The 14,779-nt window shown below is 44.0% G+C and overlaps 1 protein-coding gene across 3 annotated transcripts in view; it reads left to right on the top strand.

Annotated features, from left to right (window-relative positions):
* Positions 1-11,087, top strand: part of LPXN (leupaxin) — a 40,165-nt gene extending 29,078 nt beyond the window's left edge. For all 3 annotated transcript variants that reach the window (XM_061381579.1, XM_061381581.1, XM_061381582.1), the window contains 2 exons: positions 9,200-9,348; positions 10,165-11,087. In XM_061381579.1, coding sequence (XP_061237563.1) covers positions 9,200-9,348; positions 10,165-10,434 — 419 coding nt within the window. In that variant the 3' untranslated portion in view covers positions 10,435-11,087. The remainder of the gene's footprint in view (positions 1-9,199; positions 9,349-10,164) is intronic.
* The last annotated feature ends 3,692 nt before the right edge of the window (positions 11,088-14,779 follow it).

Below are 14,779 nucleotides of genomic sequence, written 5' to 3'. Positions count from 1 at the left end.
AGGGGTGTGGCCGGTCACGGGTCCTTTCTTGCTTTTATTCTCACACCCACTGCTAATCTCCATAGCTGACCCCTCCAGGGTTGAAACAGGGGTGGAAGGGTTTAGCCTGGAGGGCAGAAAGGTTCTAAGTTGTCTCATTTGCTTTGACCTCTCTGGGCTTGGTGTATATTTCACTCTGACTTTCTTTTTGTTGTTGTTTAGTTGCCAAGTCATGTCTGACTCTTTTGTGATCCCGTGGACTGTAGCCTGCCAGGCTCCTCTGACGGTGAGATTCTCCAAGCAAGCGTACTGGAGTGGGTTGCATTTCCTTCTCCAGGGGATCTTCCTGACCCAGGGATTGAACCTGGGTCTCCCGTGTTTCAGGCAGACGCTTTATCGTCTGAGCCACCAGGGAAGCTGGCTAGAATGACCGCACTTAATTTCAGGTGCCTCTCTCTATTCAGCGGCCATAGACCCTTTAACCAGACTCTCACCTGTGGATCTTTTCCGGGGATGAGTCAAATACCTTCACCTGTACCCCACACCTGGCAGGGCACCCATACCCAGCTCTCAGAGTGGTCCTGCTGCAGTCCCTCTCTTGACTTGAGGTTCCCGGGACCATACCTCATGCCTCCTGGCGATGGTGGTGGAGCACACTTGGCACAGCCTTCTCAAAGAAATCCCTGTCTCAGCTTCCCTTTCTCTTTGTTGTTGTTCAGTGGCTCAGTCATGTCCCGCTCCTCGCGACCCCGTGGTCTGCAGCATGCCAGGCTTCCCTGTCCTTCACCATCTCCTGGAATTTGCTCAGACTCATGGACATTGAGTTGGTGATGCCATCCAACCATCTCATCCTTCGTCTCCCCTTCTCTTCTTGCCTTCAATCTTTCCCAGCATCAGGGAAAAGATCCTTTCTCTATACCTGTTTGATATCCTAGGTGTAAGTGAAGAGTCCAAGATTTGTGCAGATAGTCCATAACTATCTACTCTGAGGGATGTCTTGCCGCCCACTTTGAACTTTGACATCTATCACATCTTGATGCCCTCTATCCCGTTGCATTGGTCTTTGCCAAGTGCTGCTGAGCTTTGCTTGCCCATTCTTTATTTAAGAATGAATGAGACACTTTAATGCTAACCGGAAGCTCTGTGGGTGAGGCAGAATGCACTGACTGGTGGGCTGGTACTCAGGTAGGGCGATGCAGTATTAATATGCAGACCCTTGCATATTAATATTTTAGGTCTTCTGTCTTGAATAAATTTTACCAAAGAGTTGTGCTCTCTGTCAGCTTTACAAAAATTAGTAAAAGGGATTAGGGGATGGGGTTTTTACCATTCAGTATGCCAACTTTTATCTAATTCCCATTTTTTACTAAAACACGTAGAACTTTAATTCCGTCAGGCCTCCCTGGTGGCTCAGACGATAATGGCTCTGAGCTGCTTGTGGCTCTGCCTGCAATGCAGGAGACCCAGGTTCGATCCCTGGGTCAGGAAGATCCCCTGGAGAAGGGACCGGCAACCCACTCCAGTGTTCTTGCCAAGAGAATCCATGGACAGAGGAGCCTGACGGGCTATCGTCCATAGAGTTGCAGAGTTGGACACGGCTGAGTAACTAACACTTCTAGTAGAAAGCTTGACTTCTTTTCTTATAACAAATGTCCAGCATCCCTGAACATTGAGACCCTCTGACTTGAAATTTACAGAAATAATCATTGCATCTATGGTTCGGATGGGAAATCTGATTTTCTGACAGTTCTTCAGACTTTCGACCAATCCTGCTTCCAGCCTTGAAGACTGTTTCATGAATTTAAAATAATCCGAGCCTGAGCCCCTTTGATGTTTTGGAGCTCAGGGTGGTTGAGGGTTTTTTTGGCCATGTTACTCAGCGTGAGGAACGTGGGATCTTCATTCCCTGACTAGGGCCCAGACCCGTGCCCACTGCAGTGGAAGCACAGAGCGTTAACCACCGGACCACCAGGAAGCCCAGGATGGCTTCAGTTTTACCAGCATCTCCCTCTTTAATTATCAGGTTTCAGGGTTTTTGTTGTTGCTGTTCGTTTTGTTTCTGCCAAGCTAGGTGCCACTCTAACACCTACTTTAAATTTTAGACGATTTTGATATTTCACCTGTGGCATGGTCTTCCCTCTTCTCCTTTTTCCCATGAATCTTTCTGTTTTAAATAAAGGGTATGAAGATAAGCCCCATGTTATGCTAGTTCTCCTGGAGGTCAGGTCTTAAATATCAGGCAGGTTAACATGTGTGTGTGCTAAGTTGCTTCAGTCGGGTCCAGCTCTTTGTGATGCCGTGGACTCCAGCCCTCCAGGCTCCTCTGCTCATGGAATTCTCCAGGCGAGAATACTGAAGTGGGTTGCTATGCCCTCTTCTAGGGATGGAACCCGACCCAGGGATCAAACCCACATGTCTTATGCCTCTTGCACTGGCAGGCAGCTTCTTTACCACTAGTGCCACCTGGGAAACCCTATGTGTATTCCTGACTGTTATTCACTTAATCCCCAGCACAACTTTGGGAGAATAATTTTACCAAGTATTAGGTGGAAGCACTGAGCATCAGGGAGGTAAAGTCACTTTTTTTTTTTTTTTAAGTCATGCAGCTAGAAAATCAAAGAACTGGAATTTAGACTCAGGTTTCATTTCTGCATGTTCCGTGTTTTTTCTGCACCATCGTAACTGCCCCTTGATGGAGACTGAACCCTCTTCTGCTGTTGGGTCTCTTTGCTTTCTTGGCATAGACACGGGACAGCTTATTTGAAGACAGACCTGGGTAGAGTAGGACTGATAAAATCCACTAGTGAAGTGCTTTGTAGTAATCTGCTTGCTCACTCAAGCTTGTTCAGTGCTTTTCACAAATCATTAGGTCTTTCATGTTTAGATTGCACTGTAGTTAAACAGCATTTTTCATCGAGATTTAATCTAAGTCATGGTCAATTTATATTACACTGGTTGCCATAGAAGTCTGAGGGTGTGTTGGGTAAAAGAGTCAGCAAGTGAATACTGCCCATGGATAATTATGATGTGGAAGGTGCCTGAGAGCAGATACCAGTGCATACATATTTTAAGAAGAGACATAAGTTAAATACAAAAGAAAAATACCCCAATCCATAGGATAACCAGGAAATGCCTTGAAGGTAGCTAGTTCGTATTGTTTTTGGCTTGGGCCCCTTCTAACTAGACAAGGCTGAACTGGTCATTTATGACTTTATATAATTGATATGAAGCCACGCTCAAAGCATATTTATTGAGACAAGTGACAAAAAAGGCCCTTTACTAAGCAGAAGCTCCTCTTGGGTTGTATGGTTGCTTTCATCCATTGTTTTCTGTAAACGTGCCTCCTGCCATGTGGTTAGTCCATTAATTAGGTGGCATCCTGCCTGGCCCCAGGTCACATAGTCACACACGAAGTTTCTGTAATGACAGCACAACCGCTGAGCCTCCTGGGAAATTAAATTCATCTGCATTTTTGTTTCAGTTCAGAGGATTCCTCTCTAAGGCTCACGTTGCTAAGCACACCAGCCCTTAGCATCCTCCCATAGGGACTGGGTCCCCAGTGCTCGTGTCTTTCTCTTTAATTGTTCATTATCCAGGCCACGCCAGTGCCCCCTAATTTCCCCCGAGGCTGTGAGCCTCACCAGAGTACAAATGCCCTTCTTCTCTCGAAGGTACTTTTGCAAATTTTTAGTGTTTCTTATCTGTCCTCCAGAGTAATTGGCCCCGGAGAGAGCCTCCAAAAAGTTAAGTGCTGAAACTTTCTCAATTTGTTGGATTAGTCACTGCAGGGGTATCATAGCGAGTTGGGCTGATTGCTTTTGAGTCCTCTCCTGGGGCTCACCTGAGCTGAAACAGAGGCTGTTACTTCCCTACTGTCTCACGCTTGAGACCAGCTACCCTGTAAATGCCTAGACAAGGGTCATTCCTAGGGCGGTCGGCCTGTCTCACAATTTTCTCAAGTAACACCTACTTCTAGGCAAGCTCAGTTCTACCCCATTTGTTTTATGAAACATCAGCATCAGCTTGGGGGCTTGTCAAGGATGCATAGTTTCGAGCGCCAGCCCAGACCTACTGAATCAGAAGCGCTGGGTGGGGTGGGGCCACGCAGTCAGCGCACTGACCGATTCTCCAGGTGACGGATGTGTGCTGTAGTCTGTGTGCCGCAGAAGCAAGAAGGACGGCTGTGGGTGCTGGTTTGCTTGGCTTCCCCTGATGGCTCAGCAGGTAAAGAATCGGTCTGCAATGCAGGTGACAAGGAAACACGGGTTCAATCCCTGGGTCGGGAGGATCTCCTGGAGGAGGAAATGGCACCCCACTCCAGAATTCTTGCCTGCGAAATCCCACGGACAGAGGAGCCTGGTGGGATACAGTCCAAAGGGTCCCAAAGAGTCGGGCACGACTGAAGTGACTTAGATGCCCGCTTTCAGCTGTCCTTGATCAGACTCTAGACGTTCTTTGACAAAGAGAACAACTGAGCTCTTCTTTATCTCAGAGGCAGAAAGGAAGGACACAGGACAGCCTAAAAAAATTATTGGTTTACATTCTTAGATCTAGAGGCCTCAGAAATCTATTAAATCGTCTGCTTTTCAAAGAAAGCATAGTTGAACAAGGCGAGGCATATCACAAAATGACCTGAGGTTATGGATCACTGCGGCTGCGCGATTTGGGCTTGAACCCCTGGCTTCTCCTATTGCCTTTTTTGGATCCGGTTGCTACTGTCAAAGTGCAGAAATAATATTCTAGAAATAATGTTTCTTGTGTTTTGCTTACATGCTGTTTGAGTGGGGCACATTTAGAGCACTCTTCTACTTACCAAATTATTGGGTTATGATATTTAAGCTCAGCTGATACTCGCAGTTCCCATGGAGAGATCAAGGTGACAATGCCTTTAAGGTCAGGGATGTGACATCCAAGTTAGACTTTGAAGCTAGGCCTGGATTTGAATCAGTTCCTCCACTGCCTAGCTGGTTATTTGTAATTTTGCTGAGCTTTCCTTTTCTCCCTTGTAAAATGGGAGGGTTGCTATGAAGAATCTAATTTCGATTTAGTCCTGCAGGGAGAGCCCTCAGTCGGAACCAGTAAAACAGTAGGTGTTGCCAAAACAGGGTTCTGCTGGTCCTCTTTGTTTTAGGTGGAATCTCTAAGGAGAGTTTCTTCTAGAAAAGTTCACCTGTTTATACATGTTCCCGTTAATCTTGGCGCGGGGCGACCCTCTTCTGAAGCCGATGGTCCCAACCTTGCTGTTGTAGTACTGTTCGCAGGTCTGCTAATTCGGTGCATGTTTTTTGAGCAGCTTCTATATATGTATCAGGTCCTATTCTAGGAACTAGGGAGACAGTGACAAAAAACAAAGTCCCTGAATTCGTGGGCCGTGTGTCCTAGTGAGAAAGACAGACGGTAATCAAACTAGCCAACTAACCGATTAACTAACTTACTCTGTACCTTAGGAGAGGGGATGAGGGAGAGTAACAGGGTTCTACTTGAAACAAAGCGGTCTAGCTGTTGTTCCCTTAAGCAAACCCCTGAGTTAAGTGAAGAACCAAACCATCTGGGTGTCTTAGGAAATGATTTTTGAAGCAGAGGGAATATATTACATGAATAAGTGCTTGGGGATGAATCAGTTTATTATATTTTTCTTTTTTGTGATGTGAAGACAATAAAACCTTGCATAAAATTTTATTTGTAATCTATTAACTTCTTAACCTAGTGCAACAAAAAATTTGTCCTACCAATATTTTTCTCCATTTATTAATATTTGTGTATGTATAAAAGTTACAGTATACCTGAAATTCCTTTTTTTCCACTTAAGCATTTTCCCATGTTGTTTAATAGTTTTATAATAATTTTAATAATATCAGTTGCTCCATCAGGGCTTCATGTAGACAAATTTTAAAAGACTCTATGCCTGAAGATGTTTACTAAAGCATTATTTATAGTTCCAAATACTGAAAACAACTAAATGTATTTGTTGTCTTAGGAGAGCTGTAATGACCATCTTTAAACATAGAATTTTCTTCTATTGAATTATTTATGTAGATTAATTTCTAGGATCGAGATATTTATATATTTTAAAAATATTGATACACATTATCAAATGACTTCCTAAAAGAATAATGGAATAGTAACATTTATCTTTGTCACTAGGAATATAAAAATATACGAATACCTCCATATGTTTTGCAGCATTGCGTATATATTTATTTAACACTGTTTCTACTACTTAGCAAATTAGAAATTAGACTACTAATCAGTAAAACTTGGAACTTCAATACTTTCTTCTATGTTTCATTCTTAATCATGATGTTGAACACAGTACCCCTAAAAGTATTTCTTCTTGGGCTAGTTGTCTATTTGTGAAGCAGACTTATTTCAAAGATTTTTAAAAGCAGTCGCCATGGGCTTCTTATCTCGCATCACCTGGACACAGGATCTTTAAGAGCCAGGGGTTTTCTAATCCGCACCTAGCAGTGAGCATTTCAAGTACTAAAACGAAAGCACTTACACCTCAACATGTTTATTTTTAAGCTTTTTATTATGGAAATTTCAATAAATACCAACATTTAGCCAAACAAATTTCTTCTAACCACTACTAAACCACCTAGCCTTTTCTTTTGAGGGAATAATTTAAAAGCAAATCCTAAAAATCGTATCATCTCACCATTAAATACTTCAGCACACGTCATCTCCAACTGATAAACACCCTTCGTACTTCACAAAACTAACAGTTCCTTATTTTCATCTAAAACCCGCACCCCAATTTCTCAAGCTTCTAAATGCCGTTATTCAGTTGCTTTGTTTGAATCAGGATCCAAGCAAGATCCTTTATGTACTGCCTTTGACTGCTTTATCCCTCAAAATTTTTGAATTCTGTAACAATCCTCTCTTCCTCACTTTTTTGTAGCATTGATTCATTAAGAAACTGGAACCTATGTTCTATAAAATGTCCCTTAGTCTTGATTTGACTGGCTGCTGCCTCATAATGAAGTTTACCTCATTTGCTCTATCTTCATCTTACCCTGACTTCTCCTGTATTTTCTGTAAATTGTTAATTTAGATCTAGAGACTTGATTCAGTTTTAGTATTTAGGGGAGAATAGGTCATAGATACTGGCTGCTATGTACTTCTTGTTGAGTCATATCTAGAGGTATGCAATGACTGGTTGACCTACTTTTGAAAAATGAAAGTGTTACTTGCTCAGTCATGTCTGACTCTTTACTACCCCATGGCCTGTAGCCCGCTAAGCTCCTCTGAGCGTGGAATTCTCCAGGCAAGAATACTGGAGTGGGTTGTCATTCCCTCCTCCAGGGGATCTTCCCGACCCAGGGATCGAACCCAGGTCTCCTTTATTGCAGGCGGAGTCTTTACCGTCTGAGCCACCAGGGAAGCCTGACCTACTTTTACTGATGCTAAGATTGACCCTGGTGGCAGCAGTGTTAGCCTCACCCCCCGTTTGCAAGTTCCCCGTTGATGATCATTGCCTATCACCAGTGATCTCAGCTGTAAAATGGTGACTTTTCCATCACTCTTTCAGCGTTTATTAGATGGGATTATATAAACAGTACCATTTCATCATTAACTATTTAGTTATCTTGAAATACATCTCATACAGGAAAACTGAAAAAATGCTTTACTATGAATAAATGGTTTTACCATGAATAAATGCTTTTGTAACCTTATTGAAAATAGTTTGAAAGATTTTTGTAGCTCTTTTTAGAATACAGCCTATGTATAAATAAATTATACAGTCAAAATACTGTGTTTTAGAGCCATTGAATAAATTGTTGCCTTCTTTAGTCATGTTATCAATTTAATATATGGTTAATTGGCTAAAACTTGATTAAAATTTTAGAGATTGGTTTTTCTTTTTTTTTTTTTACATTTTATAAAACAATCATTGAAATCGTATATCCAGTTTGAAGCTCCTTGATTTAGTTATATTTTTCTGATATACAGGTAGCAAATATTTTCCTCAGTTTCTCGTTTGTCTTTGCTAATGATCTTTTTTGGCCATATATAAGTCATTCCTATATATTTTTAATGTAGCTAAATTTATTCGTCTTTAACTTCCTTTTGAAATTTGAGCCAATTTTATCACAGTTTTCTATTCCCCAGTTAAAGAGGAACCCATGCATTTAAAAAAAAACACAGTATTTGTTTATTTAGGGCTGTGCTGGGTCTTCCTCACTGCGAGGGCGTCTCTCCAGCTTTGGCAGGCGGGGCTCCTCTCTAACTGTGGGGCGCGGGCTTCTCCCTGCAGTGGCTTCTCTTGTCGTGGAAGACGGGCTCGAGGGCGCTGAGGCTTCAGGAGCTGCAGCCCCGGGCTCTAGAGCGCAGGCTCAGTAGTTGTGGTGCCCGGGCTTGGTTGCTCTGTGACACGTGGGATCTTCCCAGATCAGGGGTCTAACTGTGTCTCCCGAATTGGCAGGTGCAGTCTTTACCGCTGAGCCACCAAGGAAGCCCCCATCCATTTCTAATTCACGTGTTTGTATGGTTTGAATGATTACATTTGGATTTCTGCATCAATTTGGAAATTATTATTTAATATTGCTTTCTTTTTAAATATTAGGCACTTTTCTCCCCCCAGATACTGTTTTAGATACTGGGGATTATAAAGTGACCAGACCAAAATACTTAGTTTCCTTCAGAGCAAACATTCCAGTGAAAGAGAAAAGGCAATGGAAAAGAGATGAAGAGATAGATACAGGCTGCAGAGATTCTCTCTGATTAGAGGATATTTGAGTTGATTTCTGAAACACGAGGCGGGGCTCGCCATATCAAGGCCTGGGAATGCAGAGGCCGAGGAATACTTGGTGCAGCGGCGTTGAGGAGGAATAGACCTTAACGCTTATTAAATACTTGCGCAAATCAGACAGGCTTCCCTGGTGGCTGAGAGGTAAAGAGGAGACATGGGTTTGATCCCTGGGTTGGGAAGATCCCCTGGAGAAGGAAATGGCAGCCCATTCCAGTATTCTCGCCTGGAAAATCCCATGGGCAGAGGAGCCTCGTGGGCTACAGCTCATGGAATTGCAAAGACTCAGGCCCGATTCAGAAACACTGTGGCTCCACTGCCTCGTGCGTTTCTTCTAACAGCCCCTCGACGTAGGTGTCTGTTAGCGCATTTTCAATGTGGGAGAGTTTACATCACTGCCCTCTTCTCCGTCTCTAACTTGGATTAAGGTCTCAGACCGCAAGAGCAAACCCTTGCTTTCCCTCTCTCCAGGCTTTCACGAGAAGGACAAGAAGCCGTATTGCCGGAAGGACTTCCTGGGTATGTTCGCACCCAGGTGTGGGGGCTGCAACCGGCCAGTGCTGGAAAACTACCTTTCGGCCATGGGCACCGTCTGGCACCCAGAGTGCTTTGTGTGCGGGGTGGGTATCCCCGCTTATCTTTTGGGTTTTAGGAAAGGCAGGGTTCTTCTTTCTGGGGCACGGCTGGTAAGCGGGTTCACAGCTCGGGAAGAGAATTTGACATGGGCTTCGTAAAAGAAATACAAGTTTTTCTCGGCCACTAGAAGGAATGAAATAATGGCATTTGCAGCCACGTGGGTGGACCTAGAGATTGTCTTACTGAGTGAAGTCAGACAGAGAGGGAGAAATACAGTATGACATCCTTCTATGCGGAATCTAAAAAGAAAGAGGCTGTGTCCATGGGTCACAAAGAGTCGGACACAACTCAGCAACTGAACACCAACAGAAGAAATGAATTTATTTACAAAGCAGAAGCAAACTCACAGACGTCGAGAGTGAATTTATGCTCGCCGAGGAGGCGGGGAGGCTGAGGAGGAGGGAAAGTTAGGGAGTCTGGGATGGATATGTACAGCCTGCTATACTGAAAATGGATAACCAGCAAGGACCTACCGAATAGCACAGGGAAGTCTGCTCAGTGTTATGTGGCAGCCTGGATGGGAGGGGAGTTTGGGAGGAAATGGATACATGTTTATGTATGGTTGACCATCTTGTTCATCCACTATACTCCAATACAAAATTTAAAGTTTCTTTAAAAAAAGAAATACGAGACACATCATCCATGTGGGCATTTGCTCGTCTGGTTTGCAGAGGGGCGATATTCTAACCTCTGTGTGTCCACTGGCGGGAAACCAGCAGGGATTTCCAGGCTGAAATTTTGCTGATACTTTACTTCTTGACATCTGCACCCCTTGTCTTTCTCTTCCCCCCACCTCCCAGGAGTGCTTCAGCGGTTTTTCTACCGGCTCCTTCTTTGAGCTGGACGGGCGTCCCTTCTGTGAGCTCCACTACCATCAGCGCCGAGGAACCCTCTGCCACGGGTGCGGACAGCCCATCACGGGCCGCTGCATCAGCGCCATGGGCTACAAGTTCCACCCCGAGCACTTCGTGTGCGCTTTCTGCCTGACGCAGCTGTCCAAGGGGGTCTTCAAGGAGCAGAACGACAAGACGTACTGCCATCCCTGCTTCAACAAGCTCTTCCCGGTGTAACCTCAGCTGAGCCCACACGCGCCCTCTTCCGATCTGCTGGAAAATTTAAGCCAAGAGGGGGAGGAGTACACTTCTAGTTCCTGACCTTCTGCTCAGGAGGCTTAGAGGGAAAGCAAAGGGGATGGGCACGGAAGGGAGCGTCTAGAGGTGGCGTGACTGGCTTCCGGCTTTAAGTTTTGATCTCAAGCCTTTTTTTTTAATAATGCAGTTGAATTTTGATCTGGGACCTGCTGTCTCGTGCCTCTGCACGTGTATTTTCACACGCACACATTCGCTCCACTCCAGCCTTCCTCGGCTTTCTCCACTCTCACCTCTGTTGATGGTCCTACGGGTAGGTCTTGTGTGCTTACCTTAGAACTGGGTCTTTTAAGCTACCCCCATTTCCCTGAGACTGCCTTTCCCACAATCCCTCTGTGGGCTTTGTTCCTGTTTTTTTTTGTTTTTTTTTTTTAACAGGAGGATGATTGCTTTACAGTGTTGAGGTGGTCACTGCTGCAGGGCTTTATTCTTGCTGTTAGGAATCACGGTGTCACTCTGAAGTTCCTTGTATATCCCTTCAGTGTATTTCTCCTTTTCAAGAGAAAGTAGATTTTAACTGGAAAACTTCGACTCCTGACATCACTGATAAATAAAGGAACTTGTGGTTTTAATGACTCAGTGTCATATTAGTTTGGTAAATAAATTTTCTGCTTCCCATGTTGTATGCTAGGCACAATATGCAATCAAGTTTGTATCATACCTCTTGTTTACTTCCGTACAACGGGCCTTTTGTTTACATCAGAAGAAATGAAAAGGAGGGACTCCTAGTCATTGACTTTTAATTGGGGCCCGTAGCTTCCACTTTATTTTGTTGCACTTAAGTGATTGATTAAAAGATGGCAAAGCTTCTTAAAAGTTTTTTCATTGCTTCGTTTACCTTCAGAGGAAAATAATTTCCACTAGGCAGTTGCAAATTCATATTTGCATATGGATGCATATCTCCAAACTCATAAAGTTGTATGTATTTGTCCAGTTTTCTTGTATATCAACTATATCTCAATAAGGCTATTTTAAAAAGTGGAATGTGCCTTTCCTTCAACTTCACAGTGGTCGCATGAAAGCACGCAGGATGGCTGTTCTTAGAGCATCTCTGAAGAAGGGCGCTTTAAACCTCACCTCACCATTTTCCAGTTTGGATTACGAAATCCAACCCTCACTCCCCTAAAAAAAGCTCCACCTAAGTATTTGTTCCTCTGAAAAATATTATGAGTAAACCTGTAGAAAAGCTTGTCAGACTATTCAAGAGTCTGACTTGCTCAAGTTCTATCTCAAATCAGTTTTAAAGGGCGTCATGCTTCCTCAAAAGAGATCTTGATATGCTCTGTAACGTGTCTCTCTTACCATGATATTAAAATTAACCGTACGATTATTTGTTATGAAAAATTTTTAAATCACCGAGGAAATCCCCTTCCCTGGAGGTATTTTTTAAAATAGGGCTGAATTTTTAAAATAGACTGATGTCTTTAGATTATTAGTGTGGGGACAGAACTTCCAGGAGGGCAGGAATGGATGAAATGATTCTCGCCAAGCTTTATCCTGTTGGCCCCCTTTACTGGAGTGAATGGTAAGGGGGATTTGAGGGTTAAAAGGAAGTGGTAACAGTGACATTCGACAAAATAGGAACTCCAAATGCACCCGAGCTGTGAGGGAGGCTGATGAGACAGGGAGCCAGTTGGCCTTTCATCCCGCTGGCCGAGTACCAGACTAAGCAAAATACATATTCCGTTTCTAAACATCCTCTTGACTGCATGTGACTCTGTGATGGTGTTTGCAGGTGTTCATGGTTGGTTTGGGATTTAACAAAAGAAACTTGGGGTTTTAACCAGAAAGAACGTTCAGGTGGTGAATTTTTTTTTTTAAGGATTGGCTGTTTTGAGATTTCAGTAGAACCTATGTATTCAAAAATGTCAAAGAAAAATCGCAGTTTACTAAGGTAAAATTAAGAAGTGAAAAATTTTATTTTCATAATGCAAGTGGTTTTATATTTGTCCAAAAGGGGATTCTGTCTTCTGGACTAGTGTTTCAGCAACAAGGAAACCACTGAAAAGTTAAAAGTTTTCCTTTTTTAAAAAATAATACTTTTCTCATACTGATAATATACTCTTTACTTGGTTCTGAATAACTTATAGGTTTTATTAATTAATTTTATTAATTAATTTTTTTGGCTGTGCCACGTGGCTTGCAGGACCTTCGTTCCCCAACCACGGATTAGAACCCAAGCCCCCTGCAGTGAAAGTGCAGAGTCTTAACCACCAGACTGCCAGGGAAGTCTCCAAAATTTTGTTTTTATTTTTTTGGCCGTGCCATGCAGCATGCAGGATCTTCGTTTTCTGACCAAGGATTGAACCTGTGCCTCCTGAGGAGGAAGCATGGAGTCTTAGCCACTGAACTGCCAGGGAAGTCCCCTTATAGCTTTTAAAAAATAAAACCTACTCTCAAAAGACAGAGTTCTTCCTGCCCATGAGGATATATATTTTTATAGAAGAATGTGCCATTGATTGAGAACTCTACTCTCAAGGAGGAATCACTCAGTTTGGCCAATGGTCCTTTGGAATAGAGTCCTCCAAGGTGATACTCAGACAAAGACAACAGTCATTTTCCCGTACGAGTTCCAGCACGTAACCTTGTAGGATGGCTACTGGGCATAAGCTCCCTGTTTGTGAGCAGTAGAGGGAGACAGAGTGCTTTTCTCTAGCTTTGCAAGTGAAAGTCCCGAGATTCATCCGAACTGCACTAGCTTAGATCACATTAAAAAAGAAAAAAAATCACTCACTCATGTCCAACTCTGCAACTTCAAGGACTGTAGCCCGCCAGGCTCCTCTGTCCATGAGATTTCCTAGGCAAGAATACTCAAGTGGGTAGCCTTTCCCTTTTCCGGGGTTTGGGGGTAGGTCGGGGGGGGGGTCTTCCCAACCCAGGAATTGCACCCATGTCTCCTACGTTACCCTCAGATTCTTTATTGTCTGAGCCACCAGGGAAGTCTGCATACCCACCAGTGACTTTTGCAGGGGGAATTGTACTATGCAGCCCGCCTTAAACCAAACTAGATCACTTCCAGAGTTAGGGTCAGAACTAAGTTTTTAAAAACACAAGGGCCCTGTGCAGGAGATGTGGATACTTAAAAACTCTGGGAACTGACCAAAAGAGGTCGCTGAATCTTGACTCTGTGTGAGTATATACGTTGAAGAGCAAAAGAGTTTCAAGATAATACAGAAGGTAACCAAGCAGATCTTTCCAGTGCCCTGGGGGAACGTGCCCGAGAACGTCACAGAGTGTAAAAGCGGAGGGGAGCCCGGAGTGCGGATGTGATGGAAACACATGGCAGATTCTGACCTTCCTTGGGACCTGGGTGGGGGCGGGCACAGCATTAAGACACATCCAAAGCAGTTTCAGTTTGAGAATCTGAGAAAGGAGATCTAGCTGAAATAAAAGTGAGCAGTGACGACTGTGTTTAAGGGCAAGCGTCACAGCTGTGTACATGTGTGTGTTCAGTCACTCAGTCGTGTCCGACTCTCTGCGACCCTGTGGACTGTAACTCACCAGTCTCCTCTGTCCCGGGAGTTTTTCAGGCAAGAATACTGAGTCTGTTAGTCACTCAGATGTGTCTGACTCTTTGTGACTCCATGGACTGTAGCCTGCCAGGCTCTTCTGTCCATGGGATTCTCCAGGCAAGAACATTTGGAAAGGGTTGCCATGCCCTTTTCAACTGGATCCTCCCAACCTAGGGATCGAACCGGGTCTCCTACATGGCAAGCAGATTTGCTACCCTCTGAGCTACAAGGGAAGCCCGTTAGTTGTCAGCAGGTCCTTAATAAGAACAGAGGTGGCAGTCATTAAAATATGAGATTGAGAAAGTGACTACTTGCCCTCAAAATGCTGTGAGGTTAGTGTTATTAGATAAAACTCTCCATCAGAGCAGCACGTACGTGCTGAGAACCTAGAGGTGAAAGGGGAAATGGAAATCTGCTAAGAGATCCTGGATCAGGAGGAAAGAATCCTCAGACCAGTGCTGGAGCTTGAGCTGTGCTTGTTACAGATGTACAACTTAGCCAGAAGGCAGCAGTGTCTCGAATCTATTCCCAAATCTATACAGAGTGAGGTAAGTCAGAAGAGAAAAACAAATATCATGTATTAACACATACAGGTGGACTCTAGAAAAACGGTGCTGATGGACCTATCTGCAGGGCAGGAGTAGAGACCCAGACACGTGTGGACACAGCGGGAGAAGGGCTGGGTGGGATGTGCTGGGAGAGTGGGGCTGACGCATACACAGCGCCACGTGTGAAATAGAGACAGCCTCTGTATA

This window comes from Bos javanicus, chromosome 15, assembly GCF_032452875.1.
Source record: "Bos javanicus breed banteng chromosome 15, ARS-OSU_banteng_1.0, whole genome shotgun sequence".
NCBI classification, from domain to species: Eukaryota; Metazoa; Chordata; class Mammalia; order Artiodactyla; family Bovidae; genus Bos; species Bos javanicus.
This window is presented reverse-complemented; position numbering and strand designations above follow the sequence as displayed.